Source organism: Phyllostomus discolor, chromosome 13 (genome assembly GCF_004126475.2).
Source record: "Phyllostomus discolor isolate MPI-MPIP mPhyDis1 chromosome 13, mPhyDis1.pri.v3, whole genome shotgun sequence".
In the NCBI taxonomy this organism is placed as follows: Eukaryota; Metazoa; Chordata; class Mammalia; order Chiroptera; family Phyllostomidae; genus Phyllostomus; species Phyllostomus discolor.
In genome coordinates, this window is record NC_040915.2 from 13,974,277 (window position 1) to 13,985,899 (window position 11,623).

Consider the following 11,623-nt stretch of genomic DNA (forward strand, 5'->3'; position numbering starts at 1 on the left):
CCCCCTTTTTCAGAAGGGCCCTGCATTTGGGTTAATGTTTTGCTGTTACCATATTGAAATTCTTAGTAATTTTTAGTTTCCTATTTTTGTTTTGCATTAATCCCACAAATTATGTAGCCAATCCTGGTGGCAAGCATTATGTTTATGAAAGAGTGTATATCATTTCATTTATAGTTTTGAAAGATCTCTCAGGTTTCTGCATGTGAAATAGAGTTTAGGGAAAACAAAAGAAGAAATAAGATGAGAGAGGAAGCTATGACAGTATTTAAGGTGGTTTTGATTCAAGTAGTGGCTGCAGAGAGGGAGAGTAATTGATAGATTCAAATACATTTTGGAGGCAGTAAGCATTGGCATGAACCTGTAGTGAATGGAATGTGGGGATTCAGAAAAAGATATTAAGAGTGATTTAGGAACTTTTTACTGGAAGTGGCCCCTATTAGACAAAATGTGTTGGAGAAAGAACAGGTTTGAGGGTGTAGTTAACAGTTGTGTTGAACTTTATGCTAAGTGAAAAAAGCCAGCTACAAAAGACTATGTATTTTATAATTAACTTATATGAAATTTCTAGGAAAGACAAAACTATATAGAAAGTAGGTAAGTGGTTGCCTGAAGCTGGGGGTAAGAGCAAAGATTGGCTGCAGACAGGCATGAGGGAATTGGAGGAAGATGATGGGAGTATTCTAAAACTGGATTGCGGTGTTGGTTGCATAACTGTATACGTTTACTAAAAGTCATTGATTATCTAGGTAAACTCTCTGATAAGTATAAAGTTATTAAAAGATTAAAATAAGAGATTAAGATGCTGATGGTTATGTCATGGAGTACTATTACAATTCCCATTTAACAGATCAAGAAAATAAAAGAAGCTAAAAATAAAAGTTTCATGGTTACATAGCTACTAAGTGTAATTAATATCCAATATTGGAACTTGAGTCTTTTGGACGATAAGGCCTTACTCTTGACCACTATAATACATTTACTTTCTATTTAAAAATTATGTTTGTACATCTGATCAATCATAAGTTCTCTTAAAGTCATAAAACAAAGGGAGAAGAAGATGGGGATTGGAAAATTGTGTTAGTCCTTGTACACGGTGCTTCTGTTTCCCCTGCATATAAGTGGCACAGCAAGTGACACCATCTTTGTTTTTCTCCAGTGAGTTGTATTAGCACACCTACTTGGTTCTTTGGCAAACTGTATTTTCTTTTTCAAATTATTATGTTAAGAAATAGTTTTATTAGGCCCCCTGGTAGCTTGAAAGAGTGACTATATCTTCCAAAAAATGCTTATGGATACATGTAAATGAACATATATATATATATATATATATATATATATATATCCTTAGTATCTTTTATGATTACTATGCATTTGCATGGCGATTTGTATATTAATAAGCATTAAGTATAGGAAAATGTTGGTGAAAGAGTGCAAGCTTTCAGTTATAAGGTGAAAAATTCTGGAAATCTAATGTACAGCATGGTAACTATAGTTAACAGTACTGTAGTATATACTCGAAATTTGCTAAGAGAATAGATGTTATAAAAAGTTCTTCACACACGCACACAAAACGGTAACTGGGTAAGGTGATGAGTGTGTTAGCTATGTTGTAATCTTTTCATTATATATGTATGTTAAATCACCATGTTGTATACTTTAAATTTATACAATTTTACTTGTCAATTATAACTCAATAAAGCTGGGAAGGGGGAAGCATAAGTGCTTGCTGTACTGGATGCCAGGGATACAAGTGATCATTAAAATATGCACAGTGTCTGCCCTCCTGCAGCTTTTTTTTATTTTTAGTGAATGAGGCAGATATTGTGCTAAAACAAAAAATTTTTAATTGGGCTAGGTTCAACAAAGGAAAGGGTAAGGTGCTCTGAGAGAGCATGACAAAGATTCCTGTTTTTGTTTTTTTTTTTAAAGATTTTATTTATTTATTTTTAGGGAGGGAAGGAAGCGGGGGGGGGGGAGCGAGACATCAATGTGCGGTTGCTGGGGGTTATGGCCTGCAACCCAGGAATGTACCCTGGCTGGGAATCGAACCTGGGACACTTTGGTTCCCAGCCCGCGCTCAACCCACTGAGCTATGCCAGCCAGAGATTCCTGGTTTTAAATGGAGCCTAAGGGGAAACCTCTGTTAGGAAATAACATTTAAACTGAGACCTGACAGATTCCTAGAAATTAGCGAAGCAAAGGGAGGAAAGGGCAAGAATCCTTCCTAGGAGAGGAACAGAGGGTTTGAAGGCCCCGGGGCACCAGAGAGCTGGACTGCTCACCACACTGGAAGCCAGAGAAGATAAGAGAACTTGGACACTATGCACAGTGGTGGTGACATGCTACTGACGATTTTTGAGCTGGAAATTCATGATCCAATTAAAATGTGAAGATCCTTCTGGCTACCGTGAAGAATAGATCCAAGAGGGTTCTGCTGGCTTATGATGAGGTTTTAGGAAAACCGTAAGTCTTATGAATGGCAAAACTGTTTCAACCTTTAAAAGCTAGTTTTGAAAAGACATTTGTCAATTAAGTGATAGTGAATGGTGAACATGATTGACAAATCAGCACTGACTGGTGTGGCTCAGTTGGTTGGGCACTGATCTGCAAAGCAAAAGGTCACCAGTTTGATTCCCAGTCAGGACACATGCCTGGTTTGCAAGTTCTGTCCCTGTCCCAGGTTGGGTGGGTGCATATGAAGGGCACCCAACTGATGTTTTTCTCCCTCCCTTCCCCTCTCTCTAAAAATAAATATATAAAATCTTTTTAAAATGACTGATAAATCAGTTTACCCCTGAACAACTCACTAGATCAGTACTTCTCAAGCTTCGATATACATTCACATCACCCAGGCATTTTTGTCAAATGCAGATTCTGGTTCTAGAGGTCTGAAGTGGGGCGCTTCTGCATTTCTAACAAACTCCCAGGTGATACCTATGCCATCAGTCCTTGGCTCACACTTTGAGTAGCAAATGACTGGGCTATATCCCAAATTCTAAATATATTTAATAGAACATATTCTATCTTTTAGTGCCTCCCAATCTTCTTGTGGTCTAGCCAGTTGTCAAACTTGAGTATTTAAAACTGGAGGTCTTAAGAAATGAATTAAAGTATTGAGGACATGGCCCTGGCTGGTGCGGCTCAGTGGATGGAGTGCTGACCTGCTAACAGAGGGGTTGCTGGTTTGATTCCCAGTCAGGCCACATGCTTGGATTGTGGGCCAGGTCCCCAGTAGGGAGTGCATGAGAGACAACCACACATTGATGTTTTTCTCCCTCTCTTTCTCCCTCCCTTCCCCTCTCTCTATAAATAAATAAAATCTTTTTTAAAAAGTACTGAGGACATGGAGAAACAGGTCAAATAAGGCTTTTCATCTTTTCAATAAATATCCTATATATACTTATTTTTTATCTACCTATCTAACCTGTCTGCCTACGTCCCTGCCTCAAGGCTTAGTTACACTTCAGAAAGAACTATACACAATCAAAGTAATGCCCAGGACAGTTATACAGAAATAGTGTGTGGGGCTCTAAAACTTCACCTCTAATGGAATGGTTTGCATCATTAATGGAGGCTTACTCCATGCCAGGCATTTTACCCTGCCTTATTCATTTAATAGATAGGAACCCAGGAACCCTCAGAGAATAGTTTCTTGCCAAGGATGTACAACTCAGCTCTGATATTTCATACATGACTCTCTTATTCATTATCCTAATCATTGCTATTTTGTTTGTTTTGCAACTACAGTCTCAAATACAGAAAACTCAAAGCTGTATTCTGTGGGTAAAGGCTTTGTATTTCTCTAAAGACTTTGTGGCACTTTGCAGCCATATTTCAATCATTTTATATACGTCTCAAGTGGTAAATAAGTCTGGTTCCCTGTCCCCCCCCCACTTTTGGGAGGAGGGGTACTGTCCTTTATTAGCAATGCAACTTCTCTTCCTCAAACATGAACCCCAGATCTTGGGAAATGCATTGATCAAGTAAAGGGAAACGTTTAAGGTTAAGGTATATGATAGAAATGATGCTCGTTGGGAAAGACAGTAGGAAATTTCACATTGTTCCCTGGTTCTTAGGAAATGAAAACTAAACAATATCCAGTTTTAAAAAGAAATCTGCATTGAATTTTTAAATTTCTTAAAACAGAGTTAAACCAAACAGAGCAGGTCCTGTTGATTTGCTTCACTGAGGAAGTGAGAGGGCATTCTACAGTGTCATGTGGTAAGAGATAAAGCAGCAATGTTAACATCTCCACAGAAATGTTAAATTGTTCCTTACAAGAAGGGTCCAGCTAAATAGGTTTTACCCAGTTCTCCAACAAACCAAAATTGTTGTTTTTTCGGGACAGCGTTGTATCCTCTTCGGTTTGTTTTGATCCCCCGTCTTGCGATTAAAGAGAGCCATTAAAACATTTCCTTGGACCACAGGATAGGGATTGGCTGTGGGAGAGGGGGCGACGGGTGGGAACGGGGACGGGGTAGTGGAGCAACGGAGGGAAACTGGGAAAACTGTAATAAGACAGTAAAATAAAATGTAAAAAACATTTAATAGGCCTTGGTTTGGCTTGAAGACTTGTAGAACGGTCAGCTTCATCCCCCCGCAATTGGCTTTCCGGGCTAACGTAGGTTTCCGATGTACCGACACTGCCAAGGCGCTTTGGCCGTGAACTCTGGAAGGAAGCCAAAGGAAAGTGAAGTTCCTGGCGCTAAGCTCTCGTCCCACTCGGAGAGCCGGGCGCTAGTGCGTTCTCCGTGCAGTTATTGGCTGGGACTCTGCGTGCCGCTGTCGGCCAATGAAGACGCTGGAGATCTGGCCCCGGCCCGTCCCCTCTCGGCGCCCCGGGATGAGGCAGAGACTGAACAGCCGGCGAGCAAATCAACGGCATCCAGAAAGCCATGTCCGACTCGGCGCCCAGCGCCCAAGCGCTAACCCGCTGAAAGTTTCTCAGCGGAAACGCCGGGACGACCTGGACCCCGCGAAGAGGAACTGCCTTTGAGTGAGATGGTCCCAGAGGCCTGGAGGAGCGGACTGGTAAGCACCGGGAGAGTGGTGGGAGTTTTGCTTCTGCTTGGCGCCTTGCATAAGGCTTCCGCCGTCATTCGCTATGAGCTCCTGGAGGAAAGAGAGAAGGGTTTCGCGGTGGGCAACGTGGTCACGGACCTTGGCTTGGATCTGGGCAGCCTGTCAGCCCGCAGGCTCCGGGTGGTGTCCGGAGCTAGCCGAAGATTCTTTGAGGTGAACCGAGAGACCGGAGAGATGTTCGTGAACGACCGCCTGGATCGAGAGGAGCTTTGTGGGACACTGCCCTCCTGCACCATAACTCTGGAGTTGGTGGTGGAGAGACCACTTGAGCTGTTCAGTGCGGAAGTGGTGATTCAGGATATCAACGACAACAATCCCGCTTTCCCAACCCGGGAAATGAAATTGGAGATTAGTGAGGCCGTGGCGCCGGGCGCGCGCTTTCCGCTGGAGAGCGCGCAAGATCCCGATGTGGGAAGTAACTCTTTACAAACCTACGAGCTGAGCCGAAATGAGTACTTTGCGCTTCGGGTGCAGACGCGGGAGGACGGCACCAAGTACGCGGAGCTGGTGCTGGAGCGCGCCCTGGACCGGGAGCGAGAGCCGAGCCTCCAGTTGGTGCTGACGGCGTTGGACGGAGGAACCCCGGCTCGCTCCGCCAGCCTTCCGATTCGCATCGCCGTGCTGGACGCGAATGACAACGCACCCGCCTTCAACCAGTCCTTGTATCGGGCGCGCGTTCTGGAGGATGCAGCCCCCGGCACTCGCGTGGTGCAAGTCCGTGCAACCGATCTGGATGAAGGCCCCAACGGTGAAATCATTTATTCCTTCGGCAGCCACAATCGCGCCGGCGTGCGGGAACTGTTCTCCCTAGACCTCGTAACCGGGGTGCTGACAATCAAGGGTCGACTGGACTTTGAAGACACGAAACTCCACGAGATTTACATACAGGCCAAAGACAAGGGCGCCAATCCCGAAGGAGCGCACTGCAAAGTTTTGGTAGAGGTTGTGGACGTGAATGACAATGCTCCGGAGATCACGGTCACTTCCGTGTACAGCCCGGTCCCCGAGGATGCCCCTCTGGGAACTGTCATCGCCTTGCTCAGTGTGACTGATCTGGATGCTGGGGAGAATGGGCTGGTGACTTGCGAGATTCCACCAGGGCTCCCCTTCAGCCTTACTTCTTCCCTCAAGAATTACTTTACTCTGAAAACCAGCGCAGCCCTGGATCGGGAGACTGTGCCAGAATACAACCTCAGCATCACTGCTCGAGATGCCGGAGCCCCTTCCCTCTCGGCCCTTACGACGGTGAGGGTACAAGTGTCCGACATCAACGACAACCCTCCACAATCTTCTCAGTCTTCCTATGACGTTTACGTGGAGGAAAACAACCTCCCCGGGGTTCCAATACTAAATCTAAGTGTCTGGGACCCCGACGCCCCGCAGAATGCTCGCCTTTCCTTCTTTCTCCTGGAGCAAGGAGCTGAAGCCGGGCTGGTGGGTCGCTATTTCACGATAAATCGCGACAGTGGCGTCGTGTCCTCCTTAGTGCCCCTGGACTATGAGGATCGGCGGGAGTTCGAATTAACGGCTCATGTCAGCGACGGGGGCACCCCCGTCCTGACCACCAACATCAGCGTGAACGTATTCGTCACTGACCGAAACGACAACGCCCCCCAGGTGCTCTACCCCCGGCCCGGCCGGAGCTCAGTGGAGCTGCTGCCCCGAGGTACCGCGGCCGGCCACGTGGTCACGCGGGTGGTGGGCTGGGACCCGGACGCAGGACACAACGCCTGGCTCTCCTACAGCCTCTTGGGAGCCCCCAACCAGAGCCTTTTTGCCGTGGGGCTTCACACGGGCCAGGTCAGTACTGCCCGCCCTGTCCAGGACACAGATTCGCCCAGGCAAACGCTCACGGTCTTGATCCAAGACAATGGGGAGCCGTCACTGTCCACCACCGCCACCCTGACTGTGTCAGTCACCGAGGAATCTCCAGAGGCCCGGGCTGAGTTCCCCTCGGGCTCTGCCCCTGGGGAGCCGAATAAAAACCTCACCTTTTATCTACTCCTCTCTCTAATCCTGGTCTCCGTGGGGTTCGCAGTCACAGTATTGGGAGTGATCATATTCAAAGTTTACAAGTGGAAACAGTCCAGGGACTTATACCGAGCGCCCGTGAGCTCCTTGTACCGAACGCCAGGGCCCTCTCTGCACGCGGACGCCGTCCGCGGAGGCCTGGTGCCGCCGCACCTGTACCATCAGGTGTACCTCACCACTGACTCGCGCCGCAGCGACCTGCTGCCGAAGAAACCTGGGGCCGCCAGCCCCCTGGCCAGCCACCAGAACACGCTGCGGAGCTGCGATCCCGTGTTCTATAGGCAGGTGTTGGGTGCGGAGAGCTCCCCTCCTGGACAGGTAAGGGTTAGCAAGTCATTCTGGACTGCGATGAAGGCTGTTTGGGGAACATGTAGAGCCGGTTTGTTGTTGTTGTTTTGTTTTAGTGATGAAGATGTTTTCCTAGTGATGCATCCATATTTCTACCTGGCTCTTCCTAGATGTTGTCCCTTTGCACAGGGGATGGCCCAGCCAGAGTGTGGTTTGTGGTGACTCAGTATGGAGTTAATTGACTCATCTGTGGGCCCAGTTCACACCCTCAGAGCTCACTGGTTTGCCATCAAAACTAACCAGTCTTGCTAAGGGGCAGCTAAACTATAACCCAAGATCTCAGCACTTGGGTTATAGTTGGGTGTCATTTGCACTGTTTACCTCTAACCAGTGGCCGCTGCTAGGAATATAAAAACTACCTCATTCACCCATTTTCCAAGTGATTGCACATAGGCATTAAAACTAATGGTTTGATGGTAGATTTCCTTTGCCTGCACAGATCCTATACTTCAATCTTTGGTGATTTTCTGTGAAAGAAATAAAATTCTAGGTATCTTTTAAATTTTATTTTAAGCATACTAGTGGGAATGATGTGTGTGTTATTTATAAACTATTTTTACGTTATAATACTGATCCATGTGCAGTATAGAAAATTTGGAAAATAGAGAAATTTATAAAGAAAAAATGTAACTAACTGTGATCCCCAAATCCAAGGATAACCACCATTAATTATAAAAGTAAAATAATCAATTTAAAATAAATCCAGACTGTCCAAAACAACATAAAGTACAAAATGAAAGTTTTTATACCCCCCCATGTAATTCCTTATCTTTCCAGCATTATTTTTCTTAGATAGACACACAATGTGAAAGGTAGGTAAAGTCACATTCTGAGAAAAGTAAAGCTTTCGTTTATTCAGGACGATGTGTAGACCACAAGGCCTCTGTCCTGGAGTGAAAGTTATACACACTCCCAATGGTGAGAGAGCCAGAGTTTTCGGTACTAGTAAGTGTATAATTGCTGTCAGCCTTGGACTTGGCAGTTAGACAAATGGGGCTCCACCATGTACCAACCAGGAGTCCTTGGCCAGGTCAGTCCTTCTAAGCCTGTCTCCCATGTGAAAGAGGAAGTGGCAAGGGTCTTGTAAAATTAGTGCATGAGATCATGGATGCATGCTGCCTGATGCATCATAAATGTTAAAAAATTCTTATCTATTACTATTGTTATTATTTATTATTATTTTTATTAGCTCTTTACCCACCCCAAATCTTAAACACACCTTAGAAATGAGCCAATTTGGAGATGGTCGAAGAAGACAATAAATAGTTGCTAAACGACAATATCAATAGTTCATCGAAGTAGAGGCATGTATGGAAAGGCTGCGGAAGGATGAAAGCCAGAGAGAAGCAGCTGCTACTCTTCTGGTCATGCCGCCAGAAAACAACTGACACTTTCCCTCGCTCAACATTCTCAAATTTGGTTGCACACACTAGGGACCTTTTAAAAATTCTGAAGCCCAGGACACATCCCAGACCAATCAAAGCACAACCTCTGGGGGTGGAACTCAGGGACCAGTAATTTTTAAAGATCCCTAAGGAATTTCAATGTGCAAAGAAGTTAGAAAATAATTGCCCTAGAACCTGCCAGTCTATCAAGTAGCATATTTATGAAACAAAGTGTTATTCTGGTGTTTACAGAACCAAGAGCCAGCCTTACTGAGCCAGGACAAATTTTTTTTTAAATTCTGTGATATTATTTCCCATGCTTAAAATATTACATGGAATATCTCCAGAAGAGCATTGTAGGGGAGACAGAAAGTGACATTTCAGTCATCTAAAGGGACAGTCTCCCTAAACTTCTAGCTATCAGGCGACTGTTCTTTAAAAATCTAGAACTGGGCAGTGGGTATGGGGTCTCTCTTGGGACTGGCAAAAATGTTCTGCAGTTAGAATGTGGTAATGGTTGCATTGCTTTAGTATATGTGAATATAAGGATTAAGGCTTTATGATGCTTTAATTCTAGTAATACAGACTGTATGCCTGTTTGGGTGTGAACTTGCAAAGATAAGAGGTTGAGACCTATAGGAAGTCTAATTCTTGGGTATTAAAAGCATCCATAAAGGTCCAGTTCATGGTTATAGAGATGACAAACTGGTAGAAAAATCATTTAAGATGTTCTAGAATGAGGTTTCCTTTCTTCCAGACAGACCCCAGAGGTCGGAGTGGGGCAGATTCCAGTTCTGCATGTACTAGTTGTTTAGCTTTAGACAAGTCTCTTAACCTCTCCGAACTCCAGTGTCCTTGTCTGGAAAATAAAGATAATACCTCCTTTCCAAATTGTTGAGAGTGAAAAGTAATGCATATAAAGTGTCTGTACTTAACATAAAGTAGTCATATAAAGCACAAGTACTCAATAAATAGTTGCTAAATGACAGTATCAATAATTCACCATTCGTTGAGCACCCCTTCATGCCAGACCCTGTAAAAGGTGAAAGACACGGTCCTCCCATTGTGGCATACAGAGTACCATAGGACACAGACATGCCAAAAATTTATAATGGCATGGGAGCAAAGAGAAAGGGACACCTAAGCCAGCCTGGGGAAATCAGGGACACCTCATAGAGGCTGCAGTGCTTGAGCTTAGAAGTAAAGATTGAGTAGTAATTTGTTAACTAGTGAAGGGGGAAGTGGGGGCGGAGAGGGGATCTTGCAGGAAATTCCATGCTGGGGAATACTGATATTACATCACTGGTGAACTTTAAAGGATGTTTGTAAAACAGTTTTTGCAGGAGATAAATTGAAGCAAGAAAGCGGAAGTCAGATCTTGAATCACCTTTAGTCCAGGCCAAAGGGTTTTTACTGTGTTCTGTATCGACAATGGTCATTGCAGAATCCTGAACTGATATCTGTATGATGTCATCTGAGGTTTTTGCTTGCTTGTTTGCTTTAGAAAGATTATTCTTGCAGTCATGAATGAGATGGATTGGGGCTACTGAGACTGGAGACAAGGTGAACCGTTAGAAGGCTATTATGCTGTTTGAGGAGAAAACTGATAAATGCTTGAACCACCACAATGGCAGTATAGATGGAGGGAGATGACCATAGTGAAATCATCAGGACTTGTTGATTGCCCTGATGGTAGGTAGTCAGGGAGAGGAATGAGTCAAGGATGACCCTCCCTTCCCCTCCCTCATTTGGATTGAGGCAGCTGGGTGGATGACGGTGTCTTCCCCAAAGTGAGTCCCAGCATAAACACCTAGTCGGTCAGACCAATGTACAGCTCCATCATTCCCCTGGGAGGAGGTTTAGGTGCCTCTGTAAAAGAACACAGAAAGCAGACCCCTTCCTTTGAGGCCAGAATATTGGTTGCTGGCCTCACCATACCCCAGGGATATTCCTGAAGCTATGAGGGTTTGGGAAGAACGTGTAGGGAGGATAAGAAACCCAGCTTTTGCTACTGGTTTTGGCATCCAGTGGTAACCTAATGAGGATTTGAGTGAGTTCAGAAATATGTCTCTCCAGATCAGGCTGATTTTTTCTTTGTGTTCAGGTGTTTTTGTCACTCAGATTACAGTTTGAAGGTAACTACAGCGTGAAATGAACTGTGTGTTTCCGAGTTGGTGCAAGGTGGTGGCCAGGCTCCTGGGAGGGCCTGGATCTGGGTGGGGGTGGGGTGAGATTAAGTCTGCAGCTCCAAGAAGCCCCCTGGGGCTAAGTGAAAAGCTTGCTCTTTTGAAACAGCCTCTGCTGGTAATTAGCAACATATCAAGCATACCAGGGTGTCAAATAAAGGGGATTTGTAGGCACAGTGCTGTTGGTTGCTTGATCCCAATCATTCATGGGAGCTATTAAATCTGTGAACATTAGCATTCTGCCAGGTAATGAGATCTAGTCCTTAGCACCTCCCGGACACAACTGATTCTTTACTGATTTGGAACATCTCCCTCCTGGCTCCCTCCACTATGCTGCTTCTCCTTCCACACTGTCCTTGAAATCAATGAATGGTAATTTAGTATGTCACTAACAAGCCTCTGAATTAAAAGAGGCTTGGTTTCCGCTGCGCCTCCTGTTACAATAAAAATGTGTACTGCATACATTTAATTGGTTACATTTATGTGTAAGCCTTTTCTGCAAAGAGGTGGATACGTTTCTGAATAGTCTGAGAGAGGCAGAGTTTTGTGTTTATGGCAGTGCTTCTATTTAGCTGTTGCTTGAATACAATT

At 44.9% G+C, this 11,623-nt stretch overlaps 1 protein-coding gene across 19 annotated transcripts in view; it reads left to right on the forward strand.

Annotated features, from left to right (window-relative positions):
- Positions 1-11,623, forward strand: part of LOC114509216 (protocadherin gamma-C4) — a 140,286-nt gene that overhangs the window by 105,491 nt on the left and 23,172 nt on the right. The window contains exon 1 of one of the 19 annotated variants that reach the window (XM_028527428.2): positions 4,524-7,431. The exons of the other annotated variants lie outside the window; for them this stretch is intronic. Within the exon in view, the coding sequence (XP_028383229.1) occupies positions 5,002-7,431 (2,430 nt within the window). The 5' untranslated portion in view covers positions 4,524-5,001. Of the gene's footprint in view, positions 1-4,523; positions 7,432-11,623 lie in introns of those variants that run through there. 19 annotated transcript variants of the gene reach the window in all.